General features: G+C 39.3%; 2 protein-coding genes across 3 annotated transcripts in view; one reads left to right on the forward strand and one right to left on the reverse strand.

The window, feature by feature from the left end:
• Nucleotides 1-471, reverse strand: part of lipt1 (lipoyltransferase 1) — a 2,703-nt gene extending 2,232 nt beyond the window's left edge. Inside the window, exon 1 of one of the 2 annotated variants that reach the window (XM_084920752.1) lies at nt 368-471. The gene's annotated coding sequence lies outside the window, so the exon portion shown is untranslated. The other variant, XM_084920753.1, reaches the window with a different exon arrangement.
• A 3,032-nt stretch (nt 472-3,503) lies between these two features.
• On the forward strand, nt 3,504-16,432 carry LOC146361508 (uncharacterized). Its single transcript, XM_084920781.1, has 13 exons — nt 3,504-6,467; nt 6,572-6,988; nt 7,073-7,825; nt 8,104-8,141; nt 8,236-8,338; nt 8,598-8,946; nt 9,840-9,915; nt 10,001-10,140; nt 10,232-10,335; nt 11,186-11,243; nt 11,336-11,421; nt 11,561-11,674; nt 14,336-16,432. The coding sequence occupies exons 1-13, from the start codon at nt 6,342-6,344 to the stop codon at nt 14,369-14,371; spliced, it is 2,400 nt and encodes a 799-aa protein (XP_084776907.1). The 5' UTR covers nt 3,504-6,341; the 3' UTR covers nt 14,372-16,432.
• Nucleotides 16,433-17,855: the final 1,423 nt, after the last annotated feature.

The following is a 17,855-nucleotide window of genomic DNA, read 5'->3' on the forward strand; positions in this document are numbered from 1 at the left end:
ATATATTTCTGGTAATTGATTAACTGTTTGAAACTTGTCATTTGGCAGAAATGGAGCTCTCAAACCTTTTTCTTTAATAAGTTTGAGACATTTCCTTTTAAATTTGGCAACAAAGTTATTTTAATGACAAAAACCATACAGGACCAGAAGCAGCAACATAAACAGACACTTTGTATCATTGTTTTTTAAACTGCACCACGTTCACGACGTACAACGTAACGTCTGACGACACAGACCCCTGCTTCCCCGAACGTCCTGTAGCTGTTAGCTTTAGCTTCCCACTAACTCCTCGCGCTGTTTTTAAAACACGAGCTGCAGCTGTAAGTCACTTCACGTGCACAAAAAGCCGCTCACAGACCGTGCTTACCGGGACTAAAAGCGGATGCTGGTCTCCGCAGACCCGGACCGGAGATGAGCTGCTGGTACGGACACGAACTGCAACCAACTTCCGCTTCGAACCTTCAAAGTAAAACTACGCAAAGCCTTACACAGATTTTTATACACCTTATTTTATTGTCACAGTATATATTTGGTTTTATCTTTAAACAACAAAAACAACGAAATAAACAACAAACAATATGAATAATCATAACAGAAACTAATTAAAATACATAATTGATATAAAATAATAGTAAATAAATAACTGAATAAATAAATATATAGCTTAAAACAATAATTACAAACTTAAATAGAATTTAAAAATCTGTGACAACAAGAAAAAAAAAACACAATCACAAATTAATTCATTTAACTGGTTATGAATTTGCATGTCCTGCGTAATTTAATATTACGGAAGTTCCTGGCAACTAATTTCTTAGTTGACTAAATGAGAAAACAAAACGCAGAGTAAAACTAAGGAACACTCAGATATTAGGCAAAATTTTAAAACTGTAAAATTAAATATGTCAAAAACTAATAATAAAGACATCCATCCATCCATCCATCCATCCATCCATCCATCCATTCGCTTCCGCTTATCCTTTTCAGGGTCGCGGGGGGCGCTGAAGCCTATCCCAGCTGTCATAGGGCGAGAGGCGGGGTGCACCCTGGACATAATCATAACAAAAACTAATTAAAATACATAATTGATATATAATAATAGTAAATAAATAACTGAATAAATAAATATATAGCTTAAAACAATAATTACAAATTTAAATAGAATTTAAAAATTTGTGACAACAAGAAAAAAAGACCACAATCACAAATTAATTCATTTAACTGGTTATGAATTTGCATGTCCTGCGTAATTTAATATTACGGAAGTTCCTGGCAACTAATTTCTTAGTTGACTAAATGAGAAAACAAAACGCAGAGTAAAACTAAGGAACACTCAGATATTAGGCAAAATTTTAAAACTGTAAAATTAAATATGTCAAAAACTAATAATAAAGACATCCATCCATTCGCTTATCCTTTTCAGGGTCGCGGGGCGCGCTGAAGCCTATCCCAGCTGTCATAGGGCAAGAGGCGGGGTGCACCCTGGACAGGTCGCCAGTCTGTCGCAGGGCCAACACACAGGGACAGACAACAATTCGCACTCACATTCACACCTAGTGACAATTTGGATTATCCAATTAACCTATCCCCACAAGCTGCATGTCTTTGGACGGTGGGAGGAAGCCGGAGTACCCGGAGGGAACCCACGCAAACACAGGGAGAACATGCAAACTCCACACAGAAAGACCCCAGCCTGATGTTGGAATTGAACTCAGGACCTTCTTGCTGTGCGGCAACAGTGCTAACCACCGTGCCACCGTGCTAATAAAGACATTTTAAACCATTTATCAGATTATTCAGTCATAAATTATGCCACTTAACTGTGCGTCACCTTGCATTATGCATTATCATTGCATGTTATACTCCCGACAAACAACAAAGAAGAAAAACACTGAAAACAAACCAATAATAAATATGATAAAACATGATACTGCAAAAGATGTTTATGTATTACTAAAATATCACAAGTTAACATCAGAAAAACTTACAACAAAACAGTGTGGCTCATTGTGCCGTGGTTTAAGAGTGATGCACACTTTTTGAAAATGAATAACAACCATTTCAATAAAAGTCAAAATCTAAAACAACAAAATGACAAATCATCTATCCATTTTCTTCCATTTATCTGAATTCGTATATAGTGGGCAGAAGCAGGGAATTCCAGACCTCCGTCTTGTCACCTCCTCATTGAGCCATTCCTAGGGTAGCCAATAAGCACAATCTCTGGGTCCTGGTCCTGGGTCTATGTTGGGGCCTCCTCCCAGTAGGGCATGCCACGTGGGTAAAATTCACCCACTTGTTAACAGTTGTAACATGGGGGGGGGCAAAATTAGGTCTAACAGGTTTAGACATGAATTGAACACAAATTCCACTTATGTTTGTTTAACATTTTATTAAGAGAAAATACTAACTTGAATGTAACTAATGCATTTATGAAATGAAAGTTTTGATCTGACTGACTTTTATCACGTAACAAAAAACTAAGACAAAGGACTTCGCATCCTACTGCGAAAAAAAAGCCTTGCCACAAACTGTCAAAAGGGTAGCGAGGAAATTAATATAGTTACGAAATCTAAATCTAATTTCTTTTAAAAAAAATACTTTTATAAATGTGTGTTTATACGTGATGTTCTATCACTTAAAAATTGCTGACAGAAAGAAGCTGAATAACTGCTTTTATTTTGGAAATACAAAGCGTTCAGATTTATGTATTTCCGCCTTTCCTGAGACTTGACTTGAACTCAGTCCTTCACTGAGAAAGCGGCCGTGCTGCACTGCAACATAGCTGACAACAGTTCCACCGAAAGTTTAGTATTCTGTTTATTTATTATCTTCATTTTCCCGAATTAAAAATGTACTTTATGTGCCTTAACTCTAATTAACACAGACGTAGACAGGAGAATACAGACAACTAAGGCCTTGTTTTATAACATTAAACTATATATACATGTATATATATTTTTTTTTAAAAATGCCATTATTAACAAAAATTGCATATGCAAAAATATAAATATAAATGTTCTGGGAGCTTGATTATTCTCAAAGTAAACTTCAGATTAGAATAATCTGTGCAGTTTTACTGTCTTTCTTTAATCTGGACTCAGACGTTTCAGGAAGCACCAACATGGTCAACAAAGCCGCCAAAAAACAAAGTGTTTCGAACATCTGCAGCAACATCTGCTGAGATTATAAAATTATTTTACCCACTTTGTTGTAATAGAATAAAGCTGTTAACCACATTGATTCAGTCAGCATTAAGATTAAAAAATCTTCATGTATTCACATATTTTGTGCTCTTCAAGATTCTCATTTGATAGTTTTTGTGTCTTACATTTCCTTCTTTGAACGCGTTGGTCTCCTCGGGCCTCTAAACTCGTAATCATGAGGAAGAAGCGCAGAGTATGAAGAATCGACCAAAGAGAGGAAGAGAGTGTGACCACATCCTGACACACACATACACATACACACACACACGGTCAGAGTCAGTCAGTCTGAGTGGATGATGTTTCAGGTGAGCGCTCATTTTTGCATTTCAAATGAAATGTTCGCTGTCATTCTTCTTGATTTTTACTTTCCGTTTGTTCGTTTGTAATATTTACTGTTGTGCATCTGTCACATTAACTTTTTCAGCATAGACGTTTTCACTCTAAATGATGCATATGTTTACAGTTAAGGTGGAAACTCTGTCTCTATATAAAACTGTACATTTTTTAAAAGGCTTCATTATCTTTTCTGAAAAAAAAAAAAAAACATTAAAAAAAAAACAAAACTAAAATCCAAATGTGAAAACAGAAGAAAAAGAATGAAATACAATGTTGGTGTTGACCTTCATGTAAAACTTGGAGGTGTCACTTTAAGAAAGGATGAATTTTAATCATCTCTGGGTGTGAATTCTTAGAAGTGTTATCACACATTCACACTTAGTCATATAGGCACCGTGTGGTCTACTTAGTAATGACAGGTCTACTTTGAGTTTAGTTGAACCTTCCATTACACAGTATAGGTCAGCAGAGCCTTTCTACGCACACTAACAGTGCTTAAACACAGTTATTTCTGACTGCTAACTTTCTTTTTGTACAGGGTTTCAGCCATTGAAGAGACAGTATTTCTTAACAAGAGCTATATTTGTTAAAATTAGGAAGCTATAGTGTGACCTGATGACGGCAACAGCTAAAATGCTCAACACGTGCCCTATAGCATAACAACAAAGAAGTTAGAAATAAGGATTTTCACTTGAAACATGCAATTCTAATTGGACCATAATTTCCAAAGTAAGCTTAAAGTTTGATTATACTGAAAAGAAGACTTGATGGAGTGGACTTGAAAGTAAGACTGACATATAAATTAATTGGAAAAGTGTTCACTAAGCTCAGAGACCAAGTGAGCTGTAGACTAATTTTTCATACACGTCTATAAAATCAGGCTTGTGCTGGAAAACAGAAAGTTGTCACATTTTTTTCTGAGGTCCTCAGAATATCACCCAGAAAAAATTATTAGATCCAGTCTGGGAGAGATGAATGAGTTCATGGAGTATCTAAATGGGTGTACATACCCACCAAGCACTGGACCTCTACTGATGATGTTTTCAGGGCCAAATTTAGGTAGCATTTGTGCAGCCCGAAAGTAATTGGAAATTGGGCTGTGTTTAGTACATCTGATTTGAACCAAATTTCAATCAAGGTGGTCATATTATGTGGGCATTTTCAGGTTGTTGTAAAGACTCTTAGAAAATGATGTCTTGCAGCTACAAGGGCTTTGAATCTGTTGATGAACTGGGGACTTTCTTGTTGGAATTTGTGGAGGTGTTGCAATGTTAAAAGATTTGTCTGCCTGCGTGGGTTAGTGGTGTAAAGTAATACAAATAAGCCACAGTCTACAAGTTGCAAAGGTGAAGGCACAACAAATCTCAACCCCTACATGGATACTTGTGGTGGGCACTTAGCCAATGATTCAACTAGCCATGTTTTCTGTTCTGCTAAAGTAAAAAACTATCCTGATGGGTCACCTATAGAGTTCAACCACTTTAATCTTGCAAGGTCTTGCATTGCTTATCCAAACTAATAGAGAAACAAACAAACAAACAAATAGAGAACTAATGTTGTGTTCTAACATCAAAGGTACAAAACAAGTTTAAGTCATCATCCAAAGACAACAACATCTTGTGTGAAACTCCTCACAATCTTGGCGCTCAAGAAAAACAATTAAAATGAGTTTAGGCTTCAGCAAATGCAAGCTAAGTTGACCACTGGCAAGTTCAAAAGCTCTAACCTTGCCAACTGGTTTGAATATCCCGGATGAGACCCCATATACCAGAAACTGGCTCTAGGTATATGGCAAAGAGTGCTTTACGTAAAATAGAATTTATCAGAAATAAACTTCCTTCCATGTCAGCCAGTTATCAGGAACTGTAAGCCAGGACCACCTGCAATACAGTAGGACTGCATTGGACTGTGTGGAAAGGCTCTATTACTAAGAAGAAGATGGATGGAAGGGCAGACCTTTCTCTTTTCTTGATATCTTTTTAGTGTAAAGAGGAAATGCCTTCTCACGTTTAAAAGTTGTTGAGTTGTTGCTCCTGATGTTTTTGCTTTGTGGGATGGAATCATACATTCAAGGCTATATCAGGGCTCCAAAAACACATCAATCTTTGTCTAAATTTGAACTAAACTAAACACTGCCCAGTTTTCAGTGACTGTTTTACAGCTAAATAAAGGCTAACCAGATGTTGCCCCACATCTGTTTTTTAGTATGTCTGTGTGCCTACACAAACTCTCATTAATCATTCATTATCACTTCAACTTAATCAACTTCAACTTCAAAATTTATTTCAAAGACAGAAACATTTCATTCTGACCAAAAACTTTTGAACATTAGTATAGCTGCATTTCAAAATCAGCAGACAACCCCTATCAAGACAGATTCAGATCTACTGTAACAGTAAAGGTTTTCAATTGATATTGTGACTAATGAACAACAATCTAGATGTAAAAAAAGCAAAAGAAATGAATTAAATCTTAATTATTTTTTTTACCTCTATTATATATTCTCAAAATAAGACCACACACACTCACAGAAAAATAGACATCAAAAGAGTTTGCTAATAGAGTTTTTTGAGATTTTCCACAAAACAGTAAGCAATTTTTCCTCTTCCTCATCTTTTCTAAGAACACATCCGCACTCATTCTCTGCACAGAACCCAGAGTGTCACTAACCAGGCTTCAATTGCATCACTGCAGATTCTCATGAAGATGCCATCCAGATAAAGCAGCATCTACTGACCACAATCATGCACAGAAACACACACACTTTCAGGTCAAACAAGTGTGCATGCGCATGACATCATGTCTGACTGTTGGACATATTCTTCATCATCTACCCCTCCTATCACCTACCACCCCTCCCAGACCCCACCTTCCCTCTCCTCCCCCCACTCATTCAGGAACCATGGAAATCCTCCACACGCCAAGGTCATCATTTTTATTTTTTCTTTCCTTATTTAGATAATAATTATTACTGTTAAAAAAAATCATCTTACTAACTTCTACTCATTTATTGATTTCCTCATCTTCAGGTTACATCCCCTCACCTCTTCCCCCAGCAGCAGGGATCCTCTTCCCCTTTCTTCCATCAGCCTCAGATAAGCTCCCCTCAGACTCCATCCCCTCACCTCCCTCCTCCCCAGCTGACCTCCCCTCAGTTTGCTTATCCTCCTGTCACCTCTCCCCACCTTATACCCCATGCTCAGGTGACATCCCCTCATCCTGAACAACAGCCACTGATAACCTCCCCTCACCTCCTCTCCCCAACTCAGCACGCCCTTTATCCTGAACTGCAGCCACAGATATCCTCCCCTCACCTCTTTTCCTCATCTCAGCACAACTTCTTCTGCCAGAATCCCGATCCAGACTTAGATCATTCAAACTGGGCCAAATGTGAATCCAACTCTGAACTTTCCTGCCTTCTTAATGGCAACAGTTTCTCCTACCAGGTAAGAAAACAAAAACGGAACTATTTTCTCTCATCCTGAACACAGATTGATCAATAACCTCTCTCCATTTCTGATCTAAAACAGAACCAAACCTCAGCTCATCTGGATTTTCAGAACCAGAACCAGTTCAGTTCTGGTTTACCTCAACATGAAGATTCCTTGGAGAACACACATAGATCTTACGATGCTCAAACGCTTCTTTTCAGTGGTGTGTGCACACATAGTGACATGTCTAATCCAGGTGAGGACAGCTGGAGGCACCTGGAGCCAACCGTTTCCCAACTTCAGTGTGCCGCATTGGACTCCATATCTGCAGGAGCCCATCAAGCTGATCCATCTCCCCACAGGCTCTCTGTGGGAGGGTGGAGTGCCACAGAGCTCAACCCGGCTGAAGACTTCTCCAGCACCCAGTTTTTCCAGGATGGCTACCTGAATGCTCCGCAGCCTTTCTGTAGCCCCACAACTCCTGGTCCAAGTCCTCATTACCCCCAAACCCCAGCAGTCTCCAGCCCCAGTCCTCAAATGCACCCCAGGGCAGAGAGAACAGGTTTTCACACCCAGATGAACAGTGATCAGACCTCTGATCCAAGTCAGTACCACCAGCATCAGACAAGCCAGCGCCTCCTCTCAAGCCAAACGGAGCAGATGCAGAACCTAACAGGCCTACTTCACACTGCTGGCACGTCTGAGACCAGCTTGTCCACACCAAGACGGGGCCAGCATGTCAGGAGTGCTGCCCAGTCTATGAGCCTCTCTACTGGGCTGAACTGGACAGAAGAGTGTGGAGGAGGGAAAGGAGGGAAAGGAGGAGATGATAGTCATGCAGACTGGAACTGGGTATGTTGTTATGCTAATTTAATTTTTATTAAAGATTATAGTAAATATGGAAGTATGTACAGTAAATATCTATTTGCTGAAGACAGTAGGTAAATAAATCTCTGTAACTAATATGGGTAAAACAGTCAAGTAACAGACACTAACTATATAAAAAAAATATAAAGTTAATAAAAATAAAAAGTAGGTGTTTAAAAGTAGAAACAATGAAGAAAGCAGATGAATAATAATGTCGCCATAAGTTTATTCTGTTGTTTTATTTTTCTTCTGTTAATTTTTAGATGCAAACAGAGCATACCGCTGAGAGTCTTGACACCAGGTAACCCCAATCCCTATCAATAATAAGTATGTTTATAGTTTTAAATGTTTATTTATACATTTTAATGTCAATGATTCCAATATGTGTGTCACAGGCTGCTGTGTATGGTGTGTAAGCGTGACTTCAGGAGCCTGCCAGCATTAAATGGTCACATGCGTTCACACAGTGGATTCAGATCATCTACATGCTTGAAAAAGGTCCTCAGTAACATCTAAAAAAATAAATGAAACAAATCTATAAATCATATATAGAAAAGATACCAACAAGTTAACCAAGTCATAATTCTGAAATCTAATTATTTATTTTATCGGGACAAGAGAGTCAGGTCCCCACACTGCCATCTATACATTGTCATCTAGGCTGCCCCTAGTGGGCTCTTCATGCAAAACAATACAAAGTAAGTCTTTAATATTTATGGATGGATTATTTATTAATTTCTTTGTTACATTTGTTTAGGACTCTGTCCCATCGGTTCAGCGCCCATTCACCATGGTGCTGCCTGTATCTGTCCCAGTGAAATCACGAAGTGTGTCAAAGGCAAGTAGGGGTGGTCAGACAAGAAGCAGCCGCCTCCCTCCAGCTACTGGAAGCACTGCACTCTTCCGCAGCCTGATGCGCCCGCAAGATGAGGAAGATGCTGCCAAAGGCATTAAAGATGGTGAAAAAAGAGTTGCTTCTGCACCTAACAAAGGCACCCGTCACTACACCCCCCCACCCATGCTGTGTCCTCAGAGGGCGGGGCCAGGGTTGTACTGCTCCCTTACCACCAGGAGGCAGCAGAGAGTGCAGACTGTTCAGCTCCACAGTAAGTCATAAAATCGCATTGACGAGCACCTATCTATAACCATCTAATTTTAGCCCATTTCAGCCTCCAAACACTCAACAGTTACGATAAAAACAAAAGCATCACGCTCATCCTGAGTCAATGAAAAAACAAACAATGAGCAGTATGGGGCTGTTCGATATAACGATATATATCGAATGACGATATAAAAACGTCTATCGTTTCATTTTACGCTATCGTTTGTTTCGTGGTGTCGCAAAATAAACTGTTTATGGCAATATTTTTTCACCGTTTTGATGGTCACTGTAGTGGCTATATTAATTTCTTAAAGTTCTCTCTTTCTCTTATATTTAATATAACCACACTACAGACAGACAAGCGCCTGTTTTTATGCGTTGTGGTTAGCAACAACGACAGTAACAGCATCGCGTGTCCGCTTGTTTATGTACCACATAAACCTTTCACAATAAAGCTCAAGATCCTGTTGAGACTTTTCAAAATTATTATTATTATTATTTACGGATGAGAAGTAAAAAAGAGCCGCCAGGTGCTAAAAAAAAAACCTTAGACTCAAACATTAGAACAGGCTTTTCCCCGCAGCACGCTGTGTAATAAATACTCACAAAGAAAACGGCGGCTGTTACAACTTATGTCTAAAAATTTATTGTTTCATGCATCGGTTAAAACACTCGACTCCAGCTACATGACACGCAGCTGGAAACACTTCCCGCAAGTCGAGCTGCACGAGATTCACATAATTTACAGAAAATGTTACATTTTTGTGATTTATATTGTTATCGGATGATAGAATTCTTATATTGGGATTTGAGATTTTGGTCATATCGCACAGCCCTAGAGCAGTATGATTGGATGATTGACATGACACAATGCTAAAGTTAGCATCTGACTGGCAGATGGAGCCAGGGACCTTGGTGCCAAAGAGACTGCCTTTCTTCCTCCTGGAACACTAACATCAGGAATCGTTAAGCCGTACGTAATGTTTGCTTCTTACCAAAATATCTTTGTTATTGTTCTATCTACTGATCGTCTGGTAATCTGGTACTGTCTATCACAGGCAGATCAATTTAGGGCGGGGCTTCCAAGCTGAGATCCCACCGCTACAAGACCAAAAATATGCCCACTCTGACTCCCACAATGCACTACTACAGTGGACTCCGTGGGATGATCTAGAGCGTCCCGTCAATCAGCACAGAGGTACACAAACACATAGAATGCACAGAAATCTTGCTGTTGTTTTCAGATGATCTTGGAACTAATCTTAGAAATGGAACCACTTTTCAAACAGTGGAAGCTCTGCTTATGATGGCTCGATCCAGCGTGGTCCCAGGGGGTGGAGCCAGCGCAGAGTACACTCTCCAAGTCTTATCAGAGTGCAAAGGAGACTTTCTGGTAAAATCTCTTTGACTAGTTGGTTCTTCAGTGTGGGCTTCATAAAAATGTGTTGTTATTGTTTAGAATATTAACATGAAAAATACAACATTCTGAACAGATTACCGAATGGGCCTTTTTTTCTACAGCACCAGGTGAACCAAAATGCTCAGATACACAACAAAAGCCTAAAAGCTTAAAAAAACATCACAATGAAGGTGAAAATAAAACATGCTCAGGAAGAACAAGAAACAACATAATTGGAAACCCGCAAAGAAACAAGAAGACCACAAAGAAACAAAAAAATACACAAAAATGTTAACAAAGTCATAGAAATAGTCACAAAATACAACAAGACACCAGAGTCTAGATTCTACCACAAAGACACAAACATGACCGCATATACATAATTAAAACCACACCACGAGACAGAAAACAACCAAAAGATACATAAAGCTCCTACAAAATGACAAAAAAAATCCCCACAAAGAGACAAAAACATCAGAGAGCCACAAAAAGCACTTACTAAGACAAAAAAGTGACAACAAAGACACATAATCCAACTGCAAAGAGGCAAGAAACAAGAGACAAAGAGACAAAAAAAACAGACAAAATCCACCACAAGGACACCAAAAAGAGGCAAAAACAACCTTAAAGACACAAACAGCTACTGTAAAACAAAACAAAACACACAAAAAAAGACCCAAATAGACTCAAATAACACCAAAAAGACAAAATCCACAAACCAAAAAACTATTTATCAAAAAAAGTATATCTGAAAAAGCAAAAATATTAATGGGACTATAAAAATCTATTTAATCTTACCATGTCAGGCATGACTAAAATGATGTCACTTTATGATGTCTTTCAGTTGACGGTAGAGAAGCTGCTATCGACTCCTGAACCCAACAACCACCGTCACCACACAGGTCAGCTGTTCTTCCATCTAACCACATACTCAGAAATTCACAGATATAAAAAACACAGCACATTTTAATTAATATCCCTATTTATACTGTAGGTGTGAGCTGGAGTGCAGCAGAGAAAAGGTCACTGGTGAAATCTCTGCAGCTCCATCAGAAAGACTTCAGTAGCATCCAGAAAACTGTGAGTTCCTACTAACTACTGTTAATGTCTTTCTGCAGTGCCACCAGTGGGTGAACCAAAAGTGGCAAATTTTGTAAATTACAATTGCTGTTTGTCTGTAACAAGTAATGATGTATCTCCATGATGTTTGTATCCTCAGGTTCAAACAAAGTCCCTCTCTGAGTGTGTTGAGTTTTATTATCTCTGGAAGAAGAAGCTGAGTCTGAGCACCAAGACATCAACTAGCCTGACAGTCTCTTTGCCCAACACAAATGTAAGGAACAAAAAGTTTTTTTTTTAAATTATTTAAATCAGAAGGGTTATCATAGCTGTAGTGGCCCTTTTAGTATATCTGAGTTACTGAAAAGGACTGCTATGACCCAGAAGTCCTTTCAATCCCCTAAATTTTATGGACAAACCAATGACTGTCTGCCACTGCTTTGTAAAGTCCAATTTTTAAATCCCAACTTTAACATATTGTGAACCCTTTGATCCCATTAAGGAAAGTGAAGTCATACGTTATTAGCTTATGCTAGCAAGACACATACGCAGATATCCGCTAAGTGTTAAAATCTATTTGAATGTTACTTTACTCATCACAACTGGGACACTTCTGGATGGTCTCTTAGTAAAATAAACTGCACAGCAAGACATATTATTGGTTAGATAAGTACATTAACAAGTCTGATCATCTTAAGCTGTTGCTATATGCTGATAATGTGATTCTTTATATTCCAGAATTACACAAATCAGTTCAAACAGAAGAACCAGTTCAGTTGTTGGCATAATAAGATATGAGGGTGGATGAATGGGTTGATTAAAACATTGGGCTTTAACATTGATGACTGCAGTTTGTTTGACCTGTTTTTCAGAATTAACAATTCAGCTTTTAAACCTTACTTCTCTAAATCAAACAGTAATGTAGCAGGACGTCTACCCTCATTCAAGTACTTATTTTATACCAATTTATTTTTTGTGTCTTTGGGAATTGACTCAGGACTTACTGGTATTTAGCCTGATTAGGGATTTGTGATGTTTTCATGGGACTAGAATTAGGACTAATTTAGACTTTTAAGCGGGACTTTATTGGAGTTAGCTATGCTGTCTTTTAATTGCTCTAAAGTTCTCTCTGTTTGTGTGTGGGTTTTTTTTTATAATCAAGTATGGAAAAGAGTCCTTTTGTAAAGATTTGGGCTTTCAAAGTTTACTTAAATCTTTAGACCAGGCCCTTTCTGTAATCTTAGTGATCAGTCAGTAAAATGTCAGGTGCAGTTCCTGTAGAGTCAGTCGCCTCAGAGTTTCAGGTCAGTGAACACATATGAAACTAAAGGCTGTGCGAATAAAAACCACAGAAACCAAATTCCTGTTATCACTCCACACACACACTGCAGCACAAAACACACACAAAAACACACACCGGACAGCCACTTCCTGTCAAGAGCCGTCACGTTTGTGAACACACTGTGACATGACATTTCAAATAGCCACCGTGTGAGTGTGGTCAGAGCTCAGCAAGTTTCCATTGGTGTCATTTAGAGTTTTATCATCGGCTTCGTGTTTTAGATTTCCATCAGTTTGATTCATTTCAGCTTCCTGTAGGTACACTGTGGTTTTAGTCTGTTTCATGAATCTGTAAATGTGTCTTTACTTTGTTCCATGTTACTCAGGAGGCTGATCTTTTGAACACACACAGTGACATCTTGTTCAGAATCCAAGTCTACAGGCAGCACCTGAGCTGTGTGAAGTTTCTACAGGATGTTTTTGGAGATGAAAGACTGCACACTTTACAGCTACAGATATTTGAAGTTGGCAGGCCACTAGTCAGAGTCATGATAGATAATTAATATGTCCCATACAGCCTTCTACTAGGTCTGCCTCATTGTAGCTTGATTATTTACCATGATGATTTATAAATATCATCTGGTTATTGAATATAAAAATATATGTTTGTAAAGGGGATTTCCTACAACTGCAAATATAATTCTAATTTAAAAAGTGGTGAGATTGGCATGGGGCAATTGGTCATCTGGTATGGAGTTACGATCTGACTGGGGGTCTTTTTCTTATCATAATGCCAATCTAATGCTCTAGTGGAATCTATGCAGTCCTATGAAAAACTATCTACACCCGAAGATTCAGTACCTCTAAGAGCCATCTTTAGCTGCAGCAATTCACAGTAATCATTTTCTGTATAACTTTAACAATTTCTTACATCATTATCAAGAAACACAATCATGACTGCAGCTTTTTACAATGGTGCTTCATGCAGTTATCGAAGCTTGTGGGCATTTGTTTACGCACGGCTCTCTTAAGGTCCCACCACAACATTTAAATCAGATTCAGATCTAGACTTTGACTCAGACCATTGCGACATCTTGAATCTTTTCTTTTTCAGCCATTCTGTTGTAGATTTGAAGCTGTGCTTGGGATCACTGCCCTGCTGCATGACCCAATTTCAGCCAAGCATCAGCTGTGAATGACCTGGTTCTGTGGATGCAAAACAAGTCCAGTTCATTGTGTCAAATCACTATTGTCAAATGTCTCCACTTTGCTCTTGCATGTCCAAAAGACATTTCTCCAGGAGTCTTGTGGTTTATTTAGTTGCAACTTTGATAACCTAAGCTCTGCTACCATGTTCTTTTTAGAGAAAAGACACCTTCTCCTGGCAACCCTTCCAAACAAGCCAAACTTGTTCAGCCTTTTTCTAATTAAACTATCATCAACTTAAACATTTAACATGCTAACTGAGGCCTGTAGAATCTGAAATGTAGCTCTTGGGTGTTTTGCACTTTGTCTGAGCATTACATGGTCTCACCTTGCAGTGAATTTGCTGGGACATCAACTCCTTGGAAGACTGTTGCATTGTGTTAACACACTCATTTTGGTGATAACAAGTATCACCTTCTTTTCTAACTTCCTCTTTTTATTTATGCAGGGTCAAAGGTCGTCAAGATCTCAGGCTGCTTCATGAACTGTTGGACCGTCGCCCTCTGGAGCTACACACTACTTACCAACACAAGGCTTGAACCAAAACAGCCAAACTGTGTCTGGCTTACTTGTTCACAAAATCACAAGGCATGCTCCTAATTTGATAAAAACCATCTCTAAATCACTAAATGAGCTGAAAAGGAAAACTCCACCAGGACAACCTTTCACCTTGGGTGTTCTGGTGGACACAACAACAGTCGCCTTGAGGTGTATAAATTAAATTGAATTGAATTGAAATCGAATTGAAAGCTTTACAATCCGTTCTGCAAACTGTAGCTTTTCTTTTTTCTGTTATGTCCTTTGACTGTACAATATGGTATTTTAAATGTAAATGTGTGTGTGTGTGTTTTAAATTACTGTCAGTTAATAAACCCACAAACTAAGAAAAGCCAAGAGTCTTACTTGAGAGCACCTCCAGACTTAAGCTCAGGCATGTTGGGATATTGTTTTTCTTCCTTAATCCTGTCAGTCTTCTGCCTCTGGGCCTCTGATGCTCAGTAGAGCTCTACTTATTACCACACCAGGGAACAACAAAGAGACAAAGCAGAAAATTAAACACGAGGGGCCGCAGGCTTTCTGTGTGAGTACAGCTCTTCACATCAATATCCTCTTTTTCAACATCAGAGGAAAATGCTAAAAATAAGTGGATGATAATAAGCCTGAGTAACAAGGTGTCAGACACATTGGTGAGGTTTTACCCTCACTATTGTGTCAGAGGTTATCCCAAAAGCTGTTTTCACACATTCACTGCAGACCTGAGATTTTTCTACACAAGACTTGACAAAGGTGCATGTATGAATGCAAACGTAGCATCAAAAACCAACTCAGACATTAATCCCCAGATCACTGGTATAATGTCTAATTGAGATCATGTGTGCTACCTCCTGCATGCACTAAAGAGACAGCCCCTATGCCCAAAGCACACTGAGTGTTTCCAGTTGTGTGGTTTATTGTGTTGGATCAGGGTTAGTCAGAGTTATATGCAAGTCAGCCCAAAATCAAATACTGAGTCAAGGCTAAAAAGTTCCTTGTTGAAACCTATGAGTCCCAGGTGAAGATATAAATCAAGGCATGTCAAGAGCAACAAGTCAGGTCAAAAGAATAAAACCAAAAAATCGTACTTGACCTGTGACCAGCAATAAATTCCATGTAGACTGGTCTTCCACACCATAGTGGGACAACCCATTCTTTATGTAGCAGGTTTAATATATAATAATATACAAGACCAAAATATTTACAAGCTGTTACCACAAAGTTGTGTGAAACGGCATATCATGCCAAAGCATTGTGTGACAGGTCACATGACAACAACCAGTGACAGTAATATCCAATCAGAACCATGTCTTACACAGGTCAATAAATCTGAGTAATACACACTGTGTTGTCATAAATGTGAAAATTAGTGCCTAGAAAGACAAAAAGGAAACTTACAAGAACAAGTAAATAAAGGATGATATCTCTACAAACCTGGAAACATATAGAAGGAAAGTAGGGGTGCAACGATACTCGTATTGATATTGAACCGTTTGTTATGGCCCTGTCCATAATCTGTTTTGGTGGCTGTTGTTGTCTGTGCCTTTAAGTCTTTGCAGGTCCCGGAGTGGATGAGCTGACGGCTGCTGATTGGTCCCCTGGCCATGTGATCTTCTTCAAATCCCTCACCAGCAGTTATCCTGGGGCAGCCACTGACAGCAACAGCAGACCTGACCCTGGCCTCCAAAACCTGAGACATGTGTGCCTGTGACTTTGTGCGACTTTTCTGAGTTTTGTATATAGTGTGTACATTAGTTTTCATTGTAAATAGCACTGCAACAGAAGGGGTGAGCTGCCTTATTGTTTTTCCTTGCACTGTTTTCTCCTGTTTATTTCAGTTAGGGAGTTAGGTGTAGCGCTTGTCTTTTGTTTGATGTTTGATTTCACATAGGGTTTTAGATAGCACCTCCTCCTGACTTAGCTTGTTTTGTTTGTTATTTTGGCCTTTGTTCACCCCGGAGCTTCATTTTTGCAGTGTAGAAAAATAAATCACGATTCACTAAGAAATTGGTTTCCCTCTGTGTATGGTTTTGGGGACCAGGGCGGGGCAATCTTTCCAAACTTGTGTTGCGTTCCTGTACCCCTAGACTGGGGCGTAACACCGTTTGATACAGTGCTTTCGGTTCGGTACGCATATGTATCGAACAATACAAAATTTTTAATTTATTTCATCAACTTTCCTTCTGACGATGCTGTCTGTGTTGAGCGCTCAGTGGATCTGCGCTGACAGTGCAGCCTAGGCGGAGTAGTCGAACGCAGATTCACTGAGCGCAGGGCAAGCTAGCAAGACAGAAGTTAAGCTCTCCTTGCAACATTGCAAATTGAGCCTCCTCCCCCCTCATTCAGATGTGGCGTTTGGAACTATTTTGGTTTTCATGTGACATATGACCCTGAAGGTAAGCGCGTCATGGACTAAAGTAAAACAGTATGTTGGATGTGCCACGCAATGCTCAATTGCATGGGGTGGGAACTAGTGTGCTAGCGCAGTTAGCTCGTTAACGTGTTGGCCGTCCAGGCCCATGCACGGGGCGATCCGCGGTAGCTCGTTAACGGAGATTTGCCGTGTTGTGGCGTTAACGTCATTTCAATGAGATTAATGCTGACAGCACTAGTGGGAACACAACGAATATGACTGCACATTTACTCCGACATCATCCTAGTGCAAAAGACAAGTGGAAGCAGACAAAAACAACAAGCACGCATGCTACAAACTTTACCCGAGTCATTTAGACAGCCGTTAGCACATGATTCTCCTTATGGGGACCTGATATGTTTAATATGCTGCTGAAAATATAGCCCAGAAGAAGCATATAGTATAGCTTTTATTTTGGAAAGAGCCATTTCTCTGTAATAAACTCTCTTTTCCAAAGACGAGTGATTCCTCAATCAGATACAGGGCTCGCAGTCGGGCTACCAAAATCTATCTCTGCCCTGCCCGTCAGGCTATCATAGGAAGGAAAAATATATGTCAATGCTTTTGCATTCTTTCGGAAATGTAGCTGGGTAATTATGTCATTGGCATCGGTGAGCCACTGTCAATATGTGACCTATTGAAATCGCCTTTGAATTTGCGCTTGTTTTTTGCTTTCACTTTCTGATTGGCGAGTGACGATAATTTGCGCACCAATTCCTCTGACATCGTCTTATCAATCGTTAGCTTACTATGCAAACATGACAAGTGAAATCTCCCGCAGCAAGCTTAAACATGTGAGAGGTTGATCGCGCAGAGAATCGCTGAGCGTTATGTGAGTGCGTGTGTAAAAGCAGCAGGATATATATTTCAGTTCTGCTGAGCCAAATAAGACAAGTCAGGGTGAAGAAGTGACCACAAAACGGAAAAGTTATGACAAATCAGACTATAAGGCAAAAAGAAAGTGCAGCTTTATGGTTTCATGGACAAAAGAATTTCTGTGGCTACAATATGACAAGCTATA

Source organism: Perissodus microlepis, chromosome 23, assembly GCF_051167445.1.
Source record: "Perissodus microlepis isolate ML-2025 ecotype Zambia chromosome 23, ASM5116744v1, whole genome shotgun sequence".
Taxonomy (NCBI): Eukaryota; Metazoa; Chordata; class Actinopteri; order Cichliformes; family Cichlidae; genus Perissodus; species Perissodus microlepis.